General features: G+C 40.0%; 1 protein-coding gene across 1 annotated transcript in view; it reads right to left on the reverse strand.

Annotated features, from left to right (window-relative positions):
* The window catches only part of LOC126281776 (protein broad-minded-like), a 237,746-nt gene that overhangs the window by 20,943 nt on the left and 190,471 nt on the right, over nucleotides 1–26,332 (reverse strand). Inside the window, exon 5 of the mRNA XM_049980981.1 lies at nucleotides 25,887–26,020. Coding sequence (XP_049836938.1) covers nucleotides 25,887–26,020 — 134 coding nt within the window. The remainder of the gene's footprint in view (nucleotides 1–25,886; nucleotides 26,021–26,332) is intronic.

The raw sequence follows: 26,332 nt of genomic DNA on the forward strand, positions 1-26,332 counted from the left end.
AGTGGTTCAATAAAGGACTATTTTTTTAGAGTGTGAATGTATCAGATATTGTCCATCATAGATAGGTTGTAGAGGTTTTCTCCTTGCAAAGAGGTCATGAGTTCAGGATGGATGAAGACAGAGATGTTGTAACCCGTCAAACATCAGTTGGTTTAAGTGATGTCATATGCTGTTTCAAGTTGAAAATGGTCATTGTGATGTCATACTCTGTGAGTATGGGATCAAAGAAATCAGCAGCAGGTCTAGTTGTCATGCTGTAAGCCATTTCTGCAGCAGTGGTACTATATTCTTGAATCATGTAACTACAGAGACACATTAAAATTGTTGGTAAGTTGTCAACATAGTCATCTGAAAGTCAGGCTTTCAATGCTGTCTTGATGTTGTGATGCACTATTCAACTCTGAAATTCAGTGCTGTATGGTAAGCAGTGGTTTTTATGTGGTGTATACATATGGTCACTGGAAGGTGAGTGAACAACTGACACTCAAACTGCCATCCTCTGCCAGTGGTGTTGATTTTTGGGTCTCCAAAATTGGATCCATGGTAATAAGAGAGTGTTGGCAACACTTTCTGCAGATGTGTCCTCTGGCCAACGTGAAAATCTGTCAATCATTTTTAGGAGATAAGTGAAGCCTCGACAGCAAGATAATGGTTCCACTAGATCAACATGTATATATGAGAAGTGACTGTCAGTTTCACAGAAAGCACCACAAGCACTGGTTGAACATTTTGAAATTTTTGCTTGTTCACAGCTAACACATGTTTTTGCCCATGACTTTATATCTTATTTCAGTGAAGGCCACATGAAGTGCTGTTACATCAAATTTACTATGCCTTTGATACCAGGATGCGGGAAGTTATATAGTGGATGAAAGAACTGTTGTCAGCAGGGTGGAGGAATGTATGGCCTGAGTTTACCTGTAGATTTATCACATCAGGAAACAATATCAGCAAAAACACTAAAGAACAGGAGTCTGAATTCTTCACTTTGTCCAGTTCACAGTCACTGCTTTGTGCCTTTGCATTGCCTTCACCTTCATATGAAATGCCGGATGGTAACATGATGCCTGCAACTATGGGACATGTTTCAGCAGGAAGGTATTGAATATCCATGGTGAAATGACTGAAAAAGTCCAGATGTTGCAGCTGCTTGAGTGTTGCTTTTTCTGACTACTGTTTGAAGGCAAATGTTAATGACTTCTTGTCTGTGAATACTGTGAATTCTCTGCCTGCCAAAGGAAAAGAAAAATGTTTGACTTCCAAATGTGCTGCCAACAGTTCATGGTCATAGGTAATGTAGTTATGTTATGTGTCGGTGAGAGGCCTGGAGAAAAACATGAGTAATTCCTTCTTGTGACTGGTGTAAGGAAGGACCTGTAACATAGTCCAAAGCATCAAGCATCAAAATTAAGACAAGATCTGTAAAGGAATGAGCAAGCTCAGCTGCATTAGTACTTTCTTCTTGTACCTCCTAGAAGGATTTGTCCATTTTTGCCAGTCCATGTAACAGTGAAATTATCCTCTGCCTTGGTGTTTTTGCACAAGTTAAACAAAGGTTGTTGGATTTCAGCAGCATACATCTGCAGAAATTCATGTCCTAGAAAATGATGTACTTTTGCTGCTCCTTTAGGAAAATGGAAGTACTTGATTATATACAACGTAACCCAAGAATGATATCTCTTCCTCTCCAAAAATGCATTTTCCCATGTTAATATTAAGATGATATTATTCCTGCCACTGAAGAAGCTGTTGCCACTAATGGTACTTTACATGTTCTTCATCTGATGCCAAAGGAACAAGGTTCTCACATGTGTAGGAACACACAAAATGCAAATCAAAGTTCCTTCCATACAGTCATCAAAGCAAATGTATTTGTTCATATGCAGAAACACAGCAAGTGCCATGTAGATTCTTTCCCCAGACAACAGTTTCTGTGAACTCCGCAAGTGTCAACTGGCATCACAACATGTCCTTAATTCTTGCCACCCACCTGCTCTTGATTTAAATTAATTTCTTTAGTCACAGTACTCCTCTCATCGGTCCCTTTTAGTTTTCTATATCTTTTTTTTCTGACCTGTCTACTTTCTGCCCCCCCCCCCCCCTCCCCCCATGCCAACCACATACAATGCAATTAGCTTTCCACTATTTATTAACTCATTGCCAATGTTTAGTCAATAATCTCTGTACTGCATATTGCACTATCTCGCACCTTAAAGCTCTTAGGTTTTCAAATCTCATCCAGTACAGTCCTCCACAATCAGTCTTTCCTTCTCATCCCATCCAGTAAGACTCTCCAGAACTGGGGTTCTGGGCAGCTTTTTCAAACTCACCCCTTTTCCTAAACCTCATGTCATTTTCCTTCACCCCAGTTCCTAACCCTTCATGCCTTCTGCTAGAAGGAGCCACTGGCTCCAAAAGCTTGTACATTTCTATACCTTTATATGTGTGTTATATGAATCGGTGGCTGATCATCTCAAGTTTTGCTTCCACAAATTTTTCTGGTAAAAAGTGTCTGGCTCATGCATGCACTGGAGGTCCTGTTATTGTGATTGTAAGTTGCACATTAACTCAAGGAAAAATGCAATTAGGTTCCTCTGTGAGAATGTTTGGATATCTCTTAAGCACATCTCAATATTTATGGTGTACGTCAATCAAATGCACTAAACTGTGAGAGGAATGTATGTAGAGAGCCAGTACTAGAGATTAAAGTTTCTCATTCCAGTAACTATTTTGAGTGAACATCAAGCAACAGACCACAATGACTCAAGAAATCAGCACCCATAGTTGGGTGGTGAATATCTGCAAAAACAAATGGTCATGGAAATCTTTGTTAAAAGTCTATTTCAAGGTTCAGAAGTCATTCACAATGTGTGCCATTATGGAACTGTTTGCAGCACAGAGTTGCCATTTCTGAATGGTTCTGTGATCAACAATTGTTTCTGGTAGCACAAACATGTCTGCTATGGAACTGAGCAAAAATCAAAGATGTGTGTTGCGATTATTTATGAGCAGGCTGTGAGATGATTCAGCCTCCTCACTCTATGCTGTGCCAAGTGAGTACCATACCAATTTTCTGTCTGAGCATTAGCGAATTGTTGAGAAATAAATAAACATGCCAGTGTTCATTTCTTTGCCTTTTGTTTTAATTTATAATGATATCAGCAAACAGAACATTTCTGTGCATGCTGCAGAGATTTCAATCTGCTTCTTGATCATGTCCCAGTTTGTAGTTTATGAATCCAAATCATTAGCTCTGAAAGCTTCCTTTCCAGATGGGAAGGTCTGTCACATTGAGGTAGAGATGAAACAGTTTCGTATTATGTACAAGCTGACTTTGTGTTATAGTCTCTACAATTTTGTTGGACATAGAAGCCATTGCTTTGAGATTTAATAAAGAAGTATTGTTGCAGAAGAAGCTGAGTAGCACAGCCACTGTAGTGTAGTGGGTATGATACTAGACTGAAAAGTTGTGATCTCAAAACTCACCTGAACTGTAAAATTTTAATTTATATATTTGGTTCGAGTACATTCTAGAACTATCCAGTGTACTGGAATGTCTGTAACTGTATATATACCGCATGTGTTCTGGCCGGAAGCAGTTCGTACTGTGCTCTTGTATGTGCAAGTGCTGAATAAACCTTTGTTAAGTTAAGTTAGAGTTCATCATTCATCTAATTACACCTTCTCCTATGTGACATTATTCTGGTGGAGACGCTGGGTATTGGAGCTTGTGATAGTGCATATTACTGATGACACAGTGGCTCCCGTCAGACCACGACAGAGCTACCGTTTACGTGGCGAGAAACCCAAGTTCGAGCCATATTCAACAGATCACAATCTATCGGAGACAGAAGAAGAAGAGGATGTTACAATGATAGCAACTGTGTGCCACCACATGAGTCATCCTTCCGGTTTCTCTGGTGAAGATGGCCAAGATTCAAACAAGTGACTGAAGGTATATTAGCATATAGCCAAATGAGATGACGCCATGTGTTTGGCTAAAGTATTTTTCTACTTGGAGGACACTGCCAAGCAATGGTATGAGAACAACAATGAGAAGTTCACAAGCTGGGAAGTATTCCAGGCAGAACTGCGCAGATATTTCAGCAACACACAACGACAGAAGTGCAAGGCTGAAGATAAATTGAAGTGCAGGGCACAGTGTCCAGTAGAAACTACAGCATCCTACATTCAAGACATCTTGGAGCTGTGTAAAATAGTGGCTCCTCGAATGAAGGAGAAAGATAAGGTTGCACATCTGATGAAAGGATCCTCGAATGAAGGAGAAAGATAAGGTTGCACATCTCATGAAAGGTGTTGCTGAGGACATGTATCAAGCCCTTCTCCTGAAGGAGGATTCGACAGCAGATGACTTCATAAAGTGGTGCCAGTATATTGAGACAATGCATTAAAATAGAATTACACACAAGAAGTTTGAACAGCTTCCAAATATCGTATTGATGTCTGTGATAGAGGAAGAAACTGATTTCACAAGTGTTCTTCGTCAGATAGTGGGAGGAAGTTCGGAAGGCACATGGATTGCATGGTGAGCAAAAAACCGAGACACTTCAAGAGGTCACAATGGAGGAAGTGGAACAGACATTGAACCCAGTCTCTCATCCTTTATTTCCCAAACGGTAAAAAAGTTGAGACCCAAGTGAAGTTACATTCCTACAATGCCGCATGGGGAACCTGTTTGAGCACCAAGGAAGACTGACATCTGGTCCTCCAGGATAACCAACCAGTATGTTTCTACTGCAGACGACTGGGACATGTGGTGCACTTTTGTTGAGAAAGGTGGTGGATATTTGATGATGCCCATGCCAGAAGATAGCAGACCGATCTTGGCCGACACCAACTCTGGGACGACGAAGATGAACAAGAGGTGGGTGCAGGACGATGTAGGTCACCATTGCCACAAGCTAGCCACTGGAGAGGACACTCCCCAGCACAAGGTCTTCATCACTGTTTAGAAGCTCCAGCTAATCACCTAGCCGCCACAACCTGGAAAACTAAAGGGTGTGACCTTCCTTCGAGGTGAGGCCAAGTGGCTCAAGCTCTTGTGGACTCTGGAGCATCATATTCAGTCATTTTGGAGGAGTACTGCCACCAGATACAGAAAACCGTATTCGACGACAGCAAAACATCTCTGCTGAAGGTGGCTAAAGGGAAATATGTAAAACCTACAGGAAGATGTGTCATTCATGTGGGTGTAAGTGGCCATACACAGCCCTTAGAATTCATCATCTTACAAGAGAGTAGTCATGATGTCATTCTTGGATGGGACTTTTTGAAAGCTTCTCAGACAATTATAGATTGTGGTCGCTCGAAGATTATGCTAGACGAAATGAGATACCGTGGACAGGAAGATGCGCATTTGAGTGAGTAGAGACTATGTGTGCTAGATGAAGTGATCATTCCTGCAGTCAGCACTAGAAAGGTAACTGTCACATATCATGCCATGCATCAACCCATAGATCTTGTAGTGGAATGTTAGAGAAGCACACCACTGAAGAATAACTTGGTCATCCCAGCCTCTGTCATCTCATTTAAGAACAGATTCAGTGAATTGTGGATAGTTAACTGTCACCGAGAACCACAGATCCTTCCAAGATGCATGTGTGTAGCAAATGCTCAGCCATTTATTGAAGAACAGCTGAGCATCATAGAAACCTCCCATGCTGAGACTGTGGGCAAAATTAGTGCTACCACTATGAGACACGATCTTCTAGTTCAACTATCACCAGATCTGACTAAGGAATAACAGAAGAAGCTACTTGCCATTCTTCAAGAACTCTCTGAATGCTTCAATCCACAGGTGAAGAACAAATTAGACAAATCGATGGTGAAGCACCAGATTAGCACTGGAGACCATCAACCAATAAGCCAGAGAGCGTACCATGTGTCAGCAACAGAATGTCGAATAATCTGCAACAAGGTAGAGAAAATGATGAAAAAGGCATCATTCAGCCTTCGCAGAGCCCATGGTCATCACCAGTGGTTCTCATCAGGAAGAAGGGTGGCAGTTGGCGCTTTTGTGTTGATTACAGGAAGTTTAATAAGATAAAAGGACGTTTACCCTCTTCCACGAATTGACGATACACTAGATTGTCTGAAGGGGGCTAAGTTTTTCTCAACCATGGACATGTACTTGGGATACTGGAAAATTGAAGTAGATGAGGCTGATCATGAGAAAACTGCATTAATTACCCCGTAGGGCCTATATGAGTTTAAGGTAATGCCGTTTGGTTTGTGTAACACACCAGCAACTTTTGAACAGATGATGGATAATCTTCTATGTCACCTGAAGTGGACGATGTGCATTGTTATTTAGATGACATTATAGTGTTCTCAGATAGATTTGATAAACACACAGAAGACTGAGGGCCATTCTTAAGTGTCTCCAACAAGGAGGACTGAAACTTAATCCGAGAAAGTGTTTCTTTGGAGCAAAGGAAATCAAAATGCTGGGACACCTTGTGTCAAATGAAGGTGTGCACCCAGAGCCAGAAAAGGTGAGATCTATAATGAAATTTCCTGTTCCTAAAAGTATTAGAGATGTGAGAAGCTTCCTTGGATTATGTTCTTATTACCATCATTTTATCGAAGACTTTTGTGTCAAAGCCAGGCTACGCCAAGAGTTGTTAAAAGCTGATGCTAAATTTATCTGGGGTGGTGCTCAACAAGATTCTTTCAATGTGCTGTGAACAGGTCAGACGACTGACCCTGTACTTGGTCTGTATGATGAGAGAGCACCTACAGAACTACACAAAGATACCAGTGGGTATGGGATCAGTGCTGTTCTGGTGCAAATTTCAGATGGAAAAGAGAAGGACATCTAGGACACTTACAAAAGCTGAGAGAAAATACTCAACTACGGAAAGAGAATGTCTTGCTGTGATCTGGGCCATGTGCAAATTTCGACAGTATCTCTATGGAAGGCCATTCACAGTTGTTCCAGACCATCATTCACTTTGTTGGTTGACAGGTCTTAAGGGTCCAACAGGATAACTCACCAGGTGGGCACTAAGTCTTCAAGAGTATGACATTACCATAGTATACTAAAGTGGAAGAAAACACCAAGATGCCGAATGTCTCTCAAGAAACCCTGTGCAAGACCATCAAGACTTTGATGAAGATATTGATTGTCTCGCTGCACTCCAGGATCTCCCTGCTGAGCAGAAGAAGAATGCCAAGATATCTAAAATTATGCTTCCTTAAATCAGTCAGAGGATGTGAAAGGACGATTTAAGGTAGTTAATGGATTACTTTGCAAGAAAAACTTTGATCCGTTTGGAAAGAGGTGGCTACCAGTGATTCCTAAACACACGCACTTAGATGTTCTACAGAAATTCCATGACACACCTGAGGTCAGACATTTAAGATTTATTAAGACATATGATAGGATCCACAAGAGATTTTTCTGACCAGGTTTATTTAGGAGTGTCCGTCACTATGTGTTGCACTGTCGAGAGTGCCAGAGGAGAAAGGCAGTTCCTCAGAAACCACCTGGCCAACTCATACCAATTCCACCAGCCAAAACACCTATCCGGCATGTTGGGATTGACCTCCTCAGACTATTTCCAATGTCTGCTAGTGGCAATAGATGGATTATTATTTGCACTGAATATCTGACATGCTATGCCATTACAAAAACGGTGAAAACAGCCAAAGCATTCAAGGTAGCCAAATTCATCAAGAAGACATTGTATTAAAACACGGTGCCCCAAGGTTGCTACTTATGTATTGAGCGAAAGTTTTTCTATTGAGTCTTGTGACAGATAGACCATCGGTGTAACATAACTCATCATGACTACTGCAAACTAGCGGGCTTACTGAACACCTTAATAAGACCTTGGTCGACATGCTACCAATGTTTGTCAATGTTAAGTGGAGCAACTGGGATGAGGTGCTACCTTTTGTGCCATTTGCCTACAACACTGCCAAACAAGACACTGCAGGATTTATGTCATTTTTCCTGGTGCATGGGTGTGAGGCGACAATGACGATGGACACTGTGTTTCTGTTACAACCTGATGACATGGACGAAGAGTACATCAGCCAGGTGTTAAAGAGAGATGAGGGAACTACGTAGTTAGCTTCACTCCACACGTTGCAGGCTCAAGATATTGATCACTGGAGGTATGACGCTAGCCATTGCCCTGTTTACAACCAGCCTGGTGACCTCATCTGGATCTTCACTCCTGTTCGGAAGGTTGGTCTCTCTGAGTAGCTCCACAGGCGCTATTTTGGACCTTATAAGGTTGTAAGACAGTTGTCTGATGTTACTTATGAAGTTGAAGATTTCGACCCCAACACAAGGTGATGAAAGATCAGAGATACAGTCCATGTCCTGCAATCCAAGGTAAATTCAAAGCTCCAGTGACGGGCAACAAGCAGAAAGGTGATGAAGAGCATAGTGTCAAGGGAAGTTCTAAGAAGATCACTGCCAGGGCGAACATCAGTTATCAGGAGTCAGAGTGTGCAGGACCAATGACTCATTCCTGAATGAGGAGGACGTAACGCCAAGATGCTGTTCTCTTAAGGAGGGAGCAATGTCACAGAAGAAGCTGAGTAGCACAGCCACTGTAGCATAGTGGTTATTATACTAGACTGTTGCATGACGAGTCGTGAGTTCACAACTCACCTGAACGGTAAAATTTTAATTTCTACAGGGTGTTATGAAAAGGTAAGGCCAAACTTTCAGGAAATATTCCTCACACACAAAGAAAGAAAATATGTTATGTGGACATGCGTCCGGAAACACTTACTTTCCATGTTAGAGCTTCAGAATGTGCTTGAGCATTGTTCTGCAAAATGATAGTTAGCTCCTGCAGAAAGTGTCATCACTTCTGTCTCTATACTGTTCATTTTTGGAACACAACCTACGACCAGCTTAGATACAGAAGTGATGACACTTTCTGCAGGAGCTGACCATCATTTTGCAGAACAATGCTCAAGCACGTACAGTGCAAGCTGTTACTGATTTGTTTGACTGATGGGGCTGCTAAGTCCTATATCACCGACTGGACTCCCCTGACTTAAACCCTCGTGAGTTCAACTCAGTTTCTAAACAGAAGGAAATACTTCTATGCATTTACTTCAGAACTGCTACAAATTCGTCAGCCAATAGACCATGCTGCTCAAACTGTCAATGCAACTGACACTGTTAAGAGTATCCACATCACTGGCATTGGGTTATACAAACGCTAGTGACTACTTTGAAGGTCAGTAAAATTTTGAAACACATATCTACTTTGTACGAGCTCTAAGTAAATAGTTACCACTATTAAAGTTCCAATCCTCATATTTTCTGAGCAATATGGATGGTACACATCACATGCCAATATGTTTTAGTTGACAAATAAATTTGTTCTGTCATAAGTCTTAGCAGAACATTTATGACCAAGGGAATTATTTATCTATTTAATCTGATATGATAGCGCCAAGAAAATACAGTAATGGACTCAAATATCCCAGAGAAAACAAACAAAGAAGTACACGCATCAATTAAATAATAAGAGGAAAATGAAATCTTGAGACAGCCACCTGAACAAGAACAAATAAAACACGAAGTGACACACATGTTGGATACAGAAAAAAAATTTCAGCTGACATATATAGAATACAAAGACACAAATACAGACATTACACCATTCTTGCAAAGACCCCCAAATAACCCACAAGTTGAAACAACAATAACAACTATCAACACAATCATACACAACAAAATAAATGAAAATACAACTATGGAAGAGTTACAACTACTGATTTATATAGGAGCACTCACTACACTAAATATACACACTAGGCAGAGATCAGAACCAACCAACACACAGAAGAAACCCACAAAACCAGCATGGCAACACAGGCTACAGATCAGAATAGAAAAACTGAGAAAAGTAATCGGACAGCTAACACAATTTATAAGAAATGAAATAGCAGACAAAAAACCAAAAAGGTTAGGTAAAATCTCACAACAAGAAGCGACAGAGCAATTAGATGAAAGGAAGCAGAAATTACAAGCACTGGCCAAACAACTTAGAAGATACAAAAAAGTGAAAATAGAAGGAAAGAAAACGAAACATTCAACACAAACCAAAACAAATTTTACCAGACAATAGATAACACACACATTAAAATAGACAATGCACCAAACATAACAGATATGGAACACTTCTGGAGCAACGTATGGTCAAACCCGGTACAACATAACAGACATGCATGGTGGATACAAGCAGAAACAGACACATACAAGACGATACCACAGATGCCTGAAGTGATAATTTTGCAACATGAAGTCACCCGAGCAATAATTCTACACACAATTGGAAAGCCCCTGGAAAAGATAAAATAGCAAGTTTCTGGCTAAAGAAGTTCACCTCAACACATTCACATGTAACTAAATTATTTAACATGTAAATAAAATAGAAGGAAACTTCCACATGGGAAAAATATATTAAAAACAAATATTCCAAGACTTACCAAGCGGGAAAGCGCCGGTAGACAGGCACAATAAATAAAACACACAAACACACACACACACACACAGAATTTCTAGCTTTCGCAACCGACAGTTGCTTCTTCAGGAAAGAACCGCCCCCGGTGGAAAACCTGTCCTATGCACCCTCCCACCACCACCTACTCCAGTCCTGTAACCCAGAAGGTGTACACGATCAAAGGCAGAGCCATGTGTGAAAGCAGCCACGTGATTTACCAACTGACCTGCCTACACTGTGAAGTTTTCTATGTGGGAATGACCAGCAACAAACTGTCCATTCGCATGAATGGACATAGGCAGACAGTGTTTGTTGGTAATGAGGATCACCCTGTGGCTAAACATGCCTTGGTGCACGGCGCCACATCTTGGCACAGTGTTACACCGTCCGGGTTATCTGGATACTTCCCACCAACACAAACCTATCCGAACTCCAGAGATGGGAACTTGCCCTTCAGTATATCCTCTCTTCTCGATATCCGCCAGGCCTCAGCCTCCGCTAATTTCAAGTTGCCGCCGCTCATACCTCACCTGTCTTTCAACAACTTCTTTGCCTCTGTACTTCCGCCTCGACTGACATCTCTGCCCGAACTCTTTGCCTTTACAAATGTCTGCTTATGTCTGTGTATGTGTGGATGGATATGTGTATGTGTGTGCGAGTGTACACCTGTCCTTTTTTCCCCATAAGGTAAGTCTTTCCGCTTCCGGGATTGGAATGACTCCTTACCCTCTCCCTTAAAACCCACATCCTTTCGTCTTTCCCTCTCCTTCCCTCTTTCCTGAAGAAGCAACTGTCGGTTGCGAAAGCTAGAAATTCTGTGTGTGTTTGTGTGTTTTATTTATTGTGCCTGTCTACTGGCACTTTCCCGCTTGGTAAGTCTTGGAATCTTTGTTTTTAATATAAATTATTTAACAGTTACACTGCAGACCCATACACAGTCTCTGATACACTTACACAAGGAATAACTTATCTGAAACCTAAAGATCAAGCAGACACAGCAAACCCAGCTAAAAATCACCCCATAACATGCCTACCAACAATATACAAAATATTAACTTCAGTCATTACACAGAAATTAGTGACACGTTCAACACAGAACAAAATTATAAATGACGAACAAAAAGGCTGCTGCAAAGGAGCAGGAGGATGTAAAGAGCAACTGATAATAGATGCAGAGGTGACATATGAAGCTAAAACTAAACAAAGGTCGCTACACTGTGCATACATTGATTACCAAAAAGCTTTTGATATTTTACCCCACTCATGTTTACTACAGATATTAGAAATATACAAAGTAGATCCTAAATTGATATAGTTCCTAAACATAGTAATGAAAAATTGGAAAACCACGCTTGATATCCAAACAAATTCGACTAATATCACATGACAGCCAATACAGATTAAGCGTGGAAGATACTAAGGAGTCTCATCAAGTCCATTCTGGTTCTGCCTTGCTCTGAACCCACTATCCAACATGCTAAATAATACAAATTATGGATACAATATTACTGGAACATACCAACACAAAATCACACATTTGCTATACATGGATGATCTAAAACTACTGGCAGCAACCAATCAACAACTCAACCAATTACTAAAGATAACAGAAGTATTCAGCAATGACATAAATATGGCTTTTGGAACAGACAAATGTAAGAAAAATAGCATAGTCAAGGGAAAACACACTAAACAAGAAGATTACATACTGGATAACCACAGTGACTGCATAGAAGCGATGGAAACAACAGATGCCTATTAATATCTAGGATAGAGACAAAAAATAGGAATAGATAATACAAATATTAAAGAAGAACTAAAAGAAAAATATAGACAAAGACTAACAAAAATACTGAAAACAGAACTGACCTATTCATTTGGAGTAGTGAAGTGGAGTAACACAGAACTAGAAGCACTCAATACACTTACATGATCACAATGCCACAAATATAGAATACATCACATACATTCAGCAACAGAAAGATTCACATTAAGCAGAAAGGAAGGTGGAAGGGGATTTATCGACATAAAAAACCTACATTATGGACATGTAAATAAAACAGAAAGAAACTTCCACATGGGAAAAATATATTAAAAATAAAGATTCCAAGACTTACCAAGCGGGAAAGCGCCGGCAGACAGGCACATGAACAAAACACACAAACACACACACAGAATTACAAGCTTTCGCAACTGGCAGTTGCTTCGTCAGGAAGGAAGGAAGGAGAGGGAAAAATGAAAGGGTGTGGGTTTTAAGGGAGAGGGTAAGGAGTCATTCCAATCCCGGGAGCGGAAAGACTTCCCTTAGGGGAAAAAAAGGACAGGTGTACACTCGCACACACACACACACACATATCCATCCGCACATACACAGACACAAGCAGACATATTTAAAGGCAAAGAGTTAAGGGCAGAGATGTCAGTCGAGGCGGAAGTACAGAGGCAAAGAAGTTGTTGAAAGACAGGTGAGGTATGAGCGGCGGCAACTTGAAATTAGCGGAGGTTGAGGCCTGGCGGATATCGAGAAGAGAGGATATACTGAAGGGCGAGTTCCCATCTCCGGAGTTCGGATAGGTTGGTGTTGGTGGGAAGTATCCAGATAACTCGGACGGTGTAACACTGTGCCAAGATGTGCTGGCCGTGCATCAAGGCATGTTTAGCCACAGGGTGATCCTCATTACCAACAAACACTGTCTGCCTGTGTCCATTCATGCGAATGGACAGTCTGTTGCTGGTCATTCCCACATAGAAAGCATCACAGTGCAGGCAGGTCAGTTGGTAAATCACGTGGGTGCTTTCACATGTGGCTCTCCCTTTGATTGTGTACACCTTCCGGGTTACAGGACTGGAGTAGGTGGTGGTGGGAGGGTGCATAGGACAGGTTTTACACCGGGGGCGGTTGCAAGGGTAGGAGCCAGAGGGTAGGGGAGGTGGTTTGGGGATTTCATAGGGATGAACCAAGAGGTTACGAAGGTTAGGTGGACGGCGGAAAGACACTCTTGGTGGAGTGGGGAGGATTTCATGAAGGATGGATCTCATTTCGGGGCAGGATTTTAGGAAGTCGTATCCCTGCTGGAGAGCCATATTCAAGGTCTGATCCAGTCCTGGGAAGTATTCTGTTACAAGTGGGGCACTTTTGGGGTTCTTCTGTGAGAGGTTCTGGGTTTGAGGGGATGAGGAAGTGGCTCTGGTTATCTGCTTCTGTACCAGGTTGGGAGGGTAGTTGCGGGATGCGAAAGCTGTTTTCAGGTTGTTGGTGTAATGGTCGAGGGATTCAGGACTGGAGCAGATTCGTTTGCCACGAAGGCCTAGGCTGTAGGGAAGGGCCAGCACATCTTGGCACAGTGTTACACCGTCCGAGTTATCTGGATACTTCCCACCAACACCAACCTATCCGAACTCCGGAGATGGGAACTCGCCCTTCAGTATATCCTCTCTTCTCGATATCCGCCAGGCCTCAACCTCCGCTAATTTCAAGTTGCCGCCGCTCATACCTCACCTGTCTTTCAACAACTTCTTTGCCTCTGTACTTCCGCCTCGACTGACATCTCTGCCCTTAACTCTTTGCCTTTAAATATGTCTGCTTGTGTCTGTGTATGTGCGGATGGATATGTGTGTGTGTGTGTGTGCGAGTGTACACCTGTCCTTTTTTTCCCCTAAGGGAAGTCTTTCCGCTCCCGGGATTGGAATGACTCCTTACCCTCTCCCTTAAAACCCACACCCTTTCATTTTTCCCTCTCCTTCCTTCCTTCCTGACGAAGCAACTGCCAGTTGCGAAAGCTTGTAATTCTGTGTGTGTGTTTGTGTGTTTTGTTCATGTGCCTGTCTGCCGGCGCTTTCCCGCTTGGTAAGTCCTACATTATGGACAGGTAGACAATTTAAGAAAATTCTTTATAGAATGAGCAGAAAGTAGCAAAATACACAAAGCAATCACTCATATAAATAAATTGGCTACACCATTGCAATTTCATAACCACTTCTACAACCCTTTAGATCATATAACATCAACAGATACAAAGAAAGTAAATTGGAAAAAGAAAACACTACATGGAAAGCACTCATATCATCTAACACAGCCACACATCGATCAAGATGCATCCAACACATGGCTAAGAAAAGGATGATTGCAATACAGGATCAAACAATAAACACCAGATATTACAGCAAGCATATTATTAAAGATCCCAATACCACAACAGATAAATGCAGACTTTGCAAACAACAAATAGAAACAGTAGATCACATCACAAGCGGATGTACAATACTAGCAAATACAGAATACCCCAGAAGACATAACAATGTAGCAAAAATAATACATCAACAACTTGCCATACAACATAAACTAATAATACAACACGTTCCCACATACAAGTATGCACCACAAAATGTACTGGAGAATGATGAATACAAATTATACTGGAACAGAACCATTATATCAGATAAAACACCACCACATAACAAACTTGACATCATACTCACCAATAAAAAGAAGAAATTAAAACAACTAATCGAAATATCCATACCCAATACAACAAATATACAAAAGAAAACAGGAGAAAAAATTGAAAAATACATCCAACTGGCTGAGGAAGTCAAGGAGATGTGGCATCAGGATAAAGTTGACATTATACTAATTATACTATAGACTACAGGAGTCATACCACATAATATCCACCAGTACATCAACGCAATACAGCTACATCCAAACGTATACATACAACTACATAAATCTGTAATCATTGATACATGTTCAATTACCCAAAAGTTCCTGAATGCAATGTAACATACACCATACAGTTAAAAGGAAGTCATGCTTGATCAAGGTCCGCGTCACTTTCCATTTTAAACCAGACATAGCGTCTGAGAAAGGAAAGAAATAACAATAATAATAATAATAATCATGATAATGATAGTAGCAGATACAAGAATAATTTATAGGTGTACAAAATAGATGCTTTCTGATATAGTGGGTTCTGGGGTAAAGAAAATTTAAGATTACTGCATTTGCTCAGAATACTGGGAAATGAGGAAGATTAGGTTGGAAAGAACGATGTACAAGAGTAGATTAGATTAGAGATTAGATTAGATTAATACTTGTTCCATAGATCATGAATACAACTCTTAGTAATGATGTGGAACATGTCAGGTTAATGAAAGATGTCTGTACAAGATATTACATTACACAAAATATTGCACGACACTAATGCTTAAGTTAGTTTTTTTTCCCTCCCTTAATTTATATCTAAAAATTCAGCCAATGAGTAGAAGGAGTTGTCATCTAGAAATTCTTTTAATTTATTTTTAAATGTTGGTTGACTATCTGTCAGGCTTTTGATGCTGTTTGGTAGGTGACCAAAGACTTTTGTGGCAGCATAATTTACCCCCTTCTGTGCCAAAGTCAGATTTAACCCTGCATAGTGAAGATCATCCCTTCTCCTGGTGTTATAGCTATGCACACTGCTATTACTTTTGAACTGGGCTGGATTATTAACAACAAATTTCATAAGTGAATATATATACTGTGAGGTTGCTGTGAGGATCCCTAGATCCTTAAATAGATGTCTGCAAGATGACCGTGGGTGGGCTCCAGCAATTATTCTGATTACACGTTTTTGAGCAATGAATACTTTTCTACTCAACGATGAATTACCCCAGAATATGATACCATACGAAAGCAGTGAATGAAAGTAGGCATAATAAGCTAATTTACTGAGATTCTTATCACCAAACTTTGCAATAACCGTAATAGCATACGTAGCCGAACTCAGACGTTTCAGTAGACCGTCAATGTGTTGCTTCCAGTTTAAGCTCTCATCAATGGACACACCTAAAAATTTTGAAAATTCCACCTTAGCTACAGACTTCTGTTCAAAGTCTATATTTATTACTGGAGTTGTGCCATTTACTGTACGGAACTGTATATACTGTGTTTTATCAAAATTTAAAGAGAGTCCGTTTGCTGAGAACCACTTAATAATTTTGTGAAAAACATCATTTACAATTACATCACTTAGTTCTTGGTTTTTGGATGTTATTACTATACTTGTATCATCAGCAAAAAGAACTAACTTTGCATCTTCATCAATATGGAATGGTAAGTCATTAATGTATATCAAGAACAGTAAAGGACCTAAGACCGAACCCTGTGGGACCCCGTGCTTGATAGCCCCCCCAGTTTGAGGAATCAGCTGTTGTATTAACATTACATGAACCACTTATTTCAACTTTCTGCATTCTTCCAGTTAAGTATGAATTAAACCATTTGTGCACTGCCCCCCTCAAACCATAATGATTTAGCTTATCTAAAAGAATTCCATGATTTACACAGTCAAAGGCCTTTGAGAGATCACAAAAAATACCAATGGGTGATGTCCGGTTATTCAGAGCATTTAATATTTGATCAGTGAAAGCGTATATAGCATTTTCTGTTGAAAAGCCTTTCTGAAAACCAAACTGACATTTTGTTAGTACTTTATTTTTACATATATGGGAGGCTACTCTTGAATACATTACTTTCTCAAAAATTTTTGATAGAGCTGTGAGAAGAGAGATTGGGCGATAGTTATTGACATCCGACGTAAGCCCCTTTTTATGCAATGGTTTTACAATGGCATATTTCAGTCTATCGGGGAAAACACCCTGCTCCAAAGAGGTATTACATACGTGGCTGAGAATCCTACTTATCTGTGGGGAACAAGCTTTAAGTATCTTGCTGGAAATGCCATCAATTTCGTAAGAGCTTTTACTTTTCAGTGAGTTTATTATTTTACTGATTTCAGAGGGAGAGGTTCGTGGAAATACAGTTGTTTCAAACTGCACAGGTATGGCCTCTTCTATTAGAAGCCTTGCCTCTTCTAGTGAAGATCTAGATCCTACTTTCTCCACAACATTTAAAAAATTATTATTGAAAATATTTCCAATTTCAGATTGTTTGTTAGTACACTTGTCATTCAGTTTTATGGCACTAAAGTCTTCCTGTGCTCTTGGTTGCCCTGTTTCCCTTTCAATAATATTCCAAATTGCTTTAATTTTATTATCAGAGTTACTGATCTCAGAGATGATACACATGCTTCTGGACTTTTTAATAACTTTTCTTAGTACTGCACAATAGTTTTTATAATATTGAACAATTTTGGGGTCAGTACTCCCTCTTGCTGTTAGATACAGTTCTCTTTTACGGTTGCAAGATATTCTTATTCCTTTACTTAGCCAAGGTTTTTTTATGTGTTTTCTTGGAATTATGTTTCACTGTTTTCTTGGGAAAACAATTTTCAAATACCCTTAAAAATGTATCGTGAAATAAGTCATATTTCAAGTTTGCATCAGGTTCCATATACACTTCATCCCAGTCTAGCTCCTTTAGTCTTTCCCTAAAGTATTTACATTGTTAATTGAACGCACTGCTTTGAAATTCGGATTTGATATACTGCATGGAGATATGCCATGTACTGTAACTAGCTGTGCACCATGATCTGAAAGACCATTCTCAACAGGATAAGCATTTATGTCCTTAAACTTATCTTGGTATATAAAAAAGTTATCTATCAATGTCCTGCTATTCTTTGTTATCCGAGTAGGAAAATCAATGACGGAGCTCAAATTGAAAGAACTGATTAATACTACAAGGTCATTCTTCCTATCACACTCTTTCAGGGAATCAACATTGAAATCCCCACAAATGATAATTTGCTTCCCCCTGTCTGACAGATAGCACAACAAAGCATCCAAGTTATCTAGAAATAGCTGGAAATTCCCTGAGGGGGACCTATACACTGTTACAATTATGAAAGTGCCATCATTTAGTTTTAGTTCAGTGGCACATGCTTCCATATGTTGCTCTACACAAAATTTTTTTAGTTTCTAAATGTTTTGCACTGTGGAAGCTTTTGACATGTATGGCAACTCCTCCTCTCATCATATTATCTCTACTTACATGTGTAGCTAATTTGTACCCATTGATGCTAACCTTTTGCATATCAGTGACAATGTGATGCTCAGACAGGCATAGTACATCTATTACATTCTCCGTTTCTATATCTTCTAAACAAAGCAGAAGCTCATCAATTTTATTCTTCAATCCCCCAATATTTTGATGAAATATACTAACATTTTTCATTTTACTTTTGTGAGTATCTTGAACTTTTTTTAACATCTTTAGTACTTGCCTGGCTGAGTTTCCCACTGGACACTGATCTTACACTAAAAAGAGTTGCCACCATGAGATGTAGTTCCTCCCCCCTTTAAATTTCCTGCTATCAGCCCAGCCAGTTTACCCTTCCCCTTCTTGTTGAGGTGTAGGCCATGTCTAGTATAGTCCCACCTACAGAGTGAATCAGCAGGAACCACACCAATGTGTGACCCCGCATCAGATCCAAGTAGCCGTTCCAACTCCAAATTAACTCTCCTGACAGAAGAGCTCAAATAAGGCCGGTCGTGGAGCTCCAGAACCAACACAAACCCAATACTGGTATGACTCGATGCCGATGCAATATTTGCCAGGTCACACTCTATGCTGTACCCCGGATCTCTGTCAATACTGTTGCCCAGCCCACCCACAATAACCACGGTATCTTCCTTAGTAAAGCCTCTACATAGTGAACCTAAATCCTCTGTAACCTGCCTCAGTCCAGCACTAGGTTTGAAAAAACTTGTGACTTGGTATTCTGACCCTAATTCATCCTGCAGAAGTTGGCCCACACCCCTAGCATGCGAACTACCTAGCAACAAGACTTTCTTTCTCTTCGCACACTTCCCTACCTTCTTATTCAATTTGCTGCTGAAAGCTCGTTGAGCCCTGTCTACATCTACTTCTGTGAGAGGCTCATCAGTTTCCAACTGAGGCAACAGGTCAAACCTATTTTGTACATTAATAACAAAGCTGTCAGAAGAATTTCTTGGCCTGTTCCTTATGCCTGTTGCCACTTCCCACGCTTGTTTACCCTTCTCCCCCCTTAACCTGCACAGTTCTCGTCTAGCCTTACCTAACTCAGCCTGAAGGGCAGCAATTTCCCCCTCCTGTTCCACAATCTTTCTATCTCTACTGCATAGCCTACAGAACCACTGATGAGTCTTGCTCATTTTCCCAATTCCCACGCCACTACAATCTCCCCAATGAAAAAAGTTACTACATCCATCACACCAGACCCCGGAGCTAACGATTCTACGGCATGTCAGGCACTTTACACTCATGGTACAAATCGATTTTAGTGACAGAAAGACAATTCAGTTACCGGAAAAAAATGAAAATACGTGTACAAAAAATTAGGCCTACTCGCGACAATGTAAACAATGGTTCAGAAGTTTCTTACTGGAAATTACTTAAGAGATGACAATACTCTACAGATATAAAGAGGCAGCAAACGTATTTGGCACACTAAACTATCAGTAAATGCACTTAAAATTGCGGTATGAAGTTTAATCTGAAAGCTCAAAAGTTCGGCCTTGCCGCGATATGTAAACAAAACGAACTTTGCTTGATTACTGTGAAAATATGCGAGTAAGACAAAAACTTTTAATGGTACGCTTGAAGAGCACTAATTAATGTAATAAATTAGTTTAAAGTGTTAGAAACAGTTTATTACTACTAAAATTACTTATCTTGTACGGGAGCTGTGACTCAAACGTCCGTATAGCAGGCGCAGGGCTATCAATGAGTACGTACAGGTAAACAGTAATCCTTATTGCTGCTTTAGCAGATGTGTCATTAGGTGTTTTCTGAAGCTGAAGATGTTACTCAGTTCTCTAATATAATGTGAGAAGTTGTACAAGAGTTGGTTTCCTGCTCATGAGAAAGACTTCAAGAAAGTGGCTGAACAATGAAGTGGGGCAGAAAGAATTTTGCTCTGATGGGAGCAGTGTTTCTGCCATGTTGTTCAGATAAGAGCATTAAGGATGAGGATAGAAATGGGGTACAGTGTTAATTGATAAGACAGTAAAGACAGAGGGTATGGAAATCTCTGCATTTGTCTACCAGAAGAGCTATGAACATAATGATGAAATATGGTGAAAGAGTGGAACATCAGAAATATAATGAACGCAGGCAGTACCAACCAGCTCCTGGTGCCATCAGTTTTCCTGAGAACAGCCTTCCAGGATAACATCACTGTAACCAATAATTAGGAATAGAAGTGTTTGTACAACGTCCTTTTTCAGGTCAAAAGGGGAAGACCTTTTTATATTTTCATAGGGTACAGACAGATGCTGATCCCTTCTTTCCCACTGCAGTTACATGCTCAGTTCAATATAGATTTTTAGCTATTATTACTCACAAACTCTTAGTTGAAGGAGAGAAGTCGATATTTGTCCCATTTAGGGTTAGAGATAGTAGAGATTCACAATATTTTGGGCTAATGAACCTAGAATGATCAGTGCTGCATGGGTTTTGGATGCGCTGAGCTTTAATCCTATATCCTGTGTCCATTTTGATAGTGCACATAGGTCAGTATTGAGATTCTTGGTAGGTGCCTAAATGGTTTATTGATTTTGCACTTATTTACAACTAGAAGTCATCAGTGTACATATAGTATCTACATTAGGGCAAAACTAACGGCACATCATTTATGTACAATGGAAAGAGAATAAGACCTAATATAAAATCATGGGAGACCCATGATACCATCTGCCTCCACTGTGACTTTATGGTGCCAGATCAGTGAGACATCAGGTATGAGTGAAACCATTGCACTGAAGTTGGTGAGAAATTTGGGATGCTTAAGTTTGGCAAGTAAAATGTCCTAGTTGACAGTGTCAAAGTCTTTACTGAAGTCTGAGAAGCACATAATAATCATCTTCTGTGCACCCATGGTGAGCTTCAGGTGATCTGTCACCTTTATTAAGGCAGATATGCTGTGATGTTTGTGGAAGCCTGATTGTTATTCATCTAGGAGATTGTTTGTAGTTAGGTAGTTGGCTAGCTGGTTATGGGCTACATATTTCAAAGCCCTGGACAGTCCAGGAAGAATGCCAACAGGTAGTTAGTCAGAGGGTGCTATGGCAACACCCTTTTTAGGTAATGGCTTAACTAGTTCCAGTTTCCAGGTCCAGGAAAAGCACTTGTTTTTAATGAGCATTGAAGACATCTGTTATTGTGGTCAGTCACATGTTTCATCATTAAGACTGTGATGCCATCGTGTCCAGTAGATGCTGATCTGATATGCAAGATGACTTTTACGAAGTTATTGCAAGTAACATGCTTTAGATAGAATTTTTTGTGGATATGGTCCTGTACCCCCATGAAGAAATCAATGAATCTCTGTGTCATTTGTGTTCAGTTGTGGTTTAGGTAACGTAAAGTATCAGTTCAGTTCATCAGCTGAACCAATAGGATCAGCTGCAGCTTTTGCTTTTCCTATACCGAGACTTTCTGGAGGACAGCTGACATTAAAGTATGAGCACGTCTGAGTTTTGTGTTTCGCACAGTTTGACCAACTCTGCTCCATTTACGCTTCTAAGTAATAGGATTTTCTGGAGGGGAGTGTAGCTTATACTCCATGTCTTATGTGCAGTATCTCTGAGGTTCATTAGCCATTTTAGTTATTCAGTTGTAGTCTGGTCCCTTCAACCCCCACAAACCAACCAATGGAGTTATTCAGTTAGCCAAGACGCATGTTTCTATCTTACTTTTCTGGTGCTAAGGAGGACGTAACTGTCATGCATCTGAGTAAGTTTATTAGTAAACCGATGAAGTTTATGGCTTATGTCAGAGAATGGAGCAGAGAACAACCACACTACCTGTTGTGCCTCAGTTGCAAGTTCAGATGAAATAATTCATTTGAAGTCTCAGTATGTAGTCAGCAGCAGTATCTTTCTAGCACTTTCTTGTGAGTACATCATGAAAATTAAGTCATGGGTGAACATGACAGGCGCAGGTATTTCAGAGATACAAACAATTCTGTCTGGGGATTTCATCACACATATATCTGTGATTGTGTGACTACTGTTCATATGATGGGTACAGCAAGCTGAAGTAGTGACATATTTGAAGAAGAAAGCATCTACTTAAATTTCACCCTGGATGGACTACTGTACAGAAAATTTATTTATGGCAGTGCCACCAACTGTAATAATATATTTGTATGTTGAATCAAGTCTTGAAAGAGCAGTTTCAAAGCAGGCAAACCACCTTACTGTAGGAGGACTGTAGAGTACACGTATCAGGCACTTGCAGTTAAGGGATTCAATCTCTAGGAACAAATATTCCACTTTTTTATCCTCATTGGATGTATGTAGTACAGTAGATGATAAATCAGAGCATACATGTGCCCCCTCTCCACTCCTTTGTCAGTCACATTTGTTGTGTCTTAGAAATATACAGCTGTCTAGATTTACTGAACTTGTGGGAATACTTGATTGGAACCAGGGTCTCTGAAAGGAATATGAGGGTGGTTTGGAAAGTTCTCGGACTCGCCACAAGAGGTCAGTGCAAGTGCAACATGTTGTTCACGTAATATTCATTGGACTGTTGCCTGTAAACATGTGCCATGTCAGTGCTCTCGGAAGAGAGCTGTGGTGGTGATGTGGCTCTGTTGTTCCTGCATAGTGATTTGTGAAGATGGAAAAAATTGAGATTCCAGCAGTAATACTATTATGTACTTTGCAAAGAAAAGGATAAAAGCAAAAAACATACATGCCGATTTCCAGAATACACAGGGGGACTCTCCTCCTTCATATTCAACTGTTGTCAAGTGAACAAATGAATTTAAATTTGGTCAGCAGGGCTTAGATGATGATCTGCACAGTGGTTGGCCAAGATGTGTTACTGCTTCAGAAATCATTGCAAAAGTGCACAAATGGTCATGGAGGATTGCCAATTGAAAGTGCACGAAATTGCTCACACTTGCAAGATGTCAACTGAAGTGGTATATCACATTTTAACTGAAGAATTAGAAATGAAAAAAAAATATCTGCAAGATGGATGCTGCGACTCTTGCAGCTGGATCAAAAACGCATGAGAATGGACATATCGGAACAATGTTTGGCCTGTTTTAGGAGAAACGAACAAAATTTTTTGCACCGGTTTGTCACAACAGATGAAAATTGGGTGCACTTCTATACCCCAGAGACAAAACAACAGTCAAAGTAATGGACACATGCTGATTCTCCACCACCAAAGAAACCAAAGACAATTCCTTTGGTGGGAAAGGTCATGGCATTAGTGTTCTGGGATGCGAAGGAGGTTCTGTTTGTAGATTATCTCCCCAGTGTGCAAATAATTTCTGGAGAATACTATGCTAACCTCCTGGACAAGTTGCAACAAAAGATACATGAAAAATTCCAGGTTTAGCAAGGAAGAAATTCATCTTCCATCAAGACAATGCGTGCCCACACACATGTGCCATCACCATTACAGGAACTAAGGTATGAATTGTTGCCACACCTGCCTTATTCACCTGGTATGGCTTTGTCATACTTCCATTTCTTTCCAAAACTGAAAATTTTTCTTGGTGGCCGAAGGTTCACTTCAAATGAAGAATTGATAGTCGCAATTGACAACTATTTTGCAGGCCTGGAGGAAACTCATTTTCGAGATGAGATCAAGGCACTGGAAAATTGTTGGACCAAGTGCATTACTCTACAAGGAGACTACATTTCAGAAATAAAAAAAGTTTCAGTGATATAAGTACTTTTTTTCTATTCCATTCTGAGAACTTTTCAAACCACCCTCGAATTACATGGTTGCCCATTTCTTGAAATGTATGCTGTAACTTGTTGAGATGAGCTGGTGAGACTGGACATTTGTGCATGCAATGTGAAGCTTAGTACATTCGAGTGCAAAGCTGGAGAAGATTCCACTGGTTGGAGACAGTGACTCTGGGCCAGTAAAGATGGGGAACAATGTGTAATGGAATGCTCTGATGTAGATGAGGTAAAGGAGCAGGATTCCTGGATGTGAAAAGTGGCAGGTAACTGCAGGAGTAAGGAGATATTGTCACTGCGGCCAGCTGGTGTTACATTGGTTGCTGAACAGCCAACTGGAAACAAAAGAAGAAACTCACTAAACAGAATTAGAATAACCTATGTGGAACAGCATTGAAAGCTAGATAAAAGGAACAAAAACACAGTGTGTCATTAATAGTTCCAGTTATGAGTAAGAACAGTAATACTATAATACATTCCTATATGAAAATGGAAATAAGAAAGTACATTAACTGTCTGAATTGGGGCCCTGTGGGAATAGTGAAATAATAGTGAAAGAATACACTATATTGATATTGGAAGTATGAGAATTGAAGAGAAAATCTGTAATTGGTATTAAAAGTAAACATAAAACAAACAAAATTATTATATCAGGAACCTGTTTTAAGAAAAGATTACAAAATCTAATTGTTTCTCTACAAAATAAAGACACAAAGATAAACACATGAACTAGAGGTAGTAAGAGTTGAGATGTTTTAGCTTCTAAAGCACAGGCATTTGGGTTCATCTGCATCATACACTGATCTTTTCCCGTTTTCAGTCTTCACCATTATCCTGCCACCTTTTGTTCACAACACATTTTGTAGCCCAAGTCTTGATCACACTGTTCAGAACCTTTAGTCTTTCAGGTGAGATCCTTGTGTATTATCAGACCTGACTTTGTAAGTTTCTTCTTCACTCTGAATATTTCAGATCTTTCACTGTAAGACACAAACTTCACTAATATGTGTCTGGGTTTTGATGGTCCCGGCACCCCACTCTGTGACTTCTGTCTATGTCACTCAGTGTCACCTGCAGGCCTAGCTTCTCTTAGGTAAGATCAATCACTAGTTCATTGGCGTCCTCTCTGTTGTTGAGATTATTACATCTCTGATATTGTTCAAATTTGCCCAATTTCTCAATCATTCAAGCAATCATGTCCTATCCTCTGTTTCTTTTAAAGTTGTTTAGAGCATGGATCTCAGTCACATTCATCTCTAGAATCTCCTGTATCTTGATCGTCACTGCTGCAGTGACAACATCAGTGATGGTCTGCACGCTGAGTCCAAGTGCACCTTGTGACTGGCATGCTGCACTCACCTCAGCTTTCACGAGCATGGCAATGTCAGGGATGCCGGGTTATGTCGCTGCAGCTCCTAGTGGCGGCTCGACTCCAGACTGGCCATGGGTGATGCTGCTGCACGTTGCTCGACAATTGTCTATTTTTAATGCAGTTCCAAGTCACAGATTTTCAAAATCAAATACTAATGTGTCGCTAGGCACTCTCCATACAATTCTTGTAATATATATAACAGCCTAGTTGCTTAATAATACCTCCAAAATAAGATGATCTTGTGAGCCAAATTAACGCACATCACTCATTCACTGTCATCTTACATATTTACTCCTGGCCATACAAATAATTTAAGAAGTGATGTCAGAATATAAGTCATGCTAAATTAATAGTGCTAATTTTTTAAAAAAGAATTTTACCTCACAGTCATACGAATCCCAAGCTGTTCCTCTGGCCATAAGCTATGATCTGCAGTACTACTCCAATCAATACTTGGTATAGAGTTTCTATAGTATTCAGACAAATTTCCTACAATTCTGTTGACAACAGTACCCTGTAAAAATGTTGCACATGATGGATATTAGTGAAAAGAATATATTTTACATAAACATGAAACTAAGGTCTTGACCATATCACTTCACACACATCCAAAATAATAGTGTATTAGGATCATGTTTTTAACACATAAATTGTTTACAAAAGCTGGCAGATTACTTGAGATATTGTACTAAGGACAAGGATCAACAGTTATTCACATAAAGCTTTATTCAGTTTATAGGGATTATGGTAAAAATATTGCATTAATTTATCTCAGAAAACATTTAGTTTATTAATTTTCCACAAGGAAATTTTCACTTTTCATGTC

This window comes from Schistocerca gregaria, chromosome 7 (genome assembly GCF_023897955.1).
Source record: "Schistocerca gregaria isolate iqSchGreg1 chromosome 7, iqSchGreg1.2, whole genome shotgun sequence".
NCBI lineage: Eukaryota > Metazoa > Arthropoda > Insecta > Orthoptera > Acrididae > Schistocerca > Schistocerca gregaria.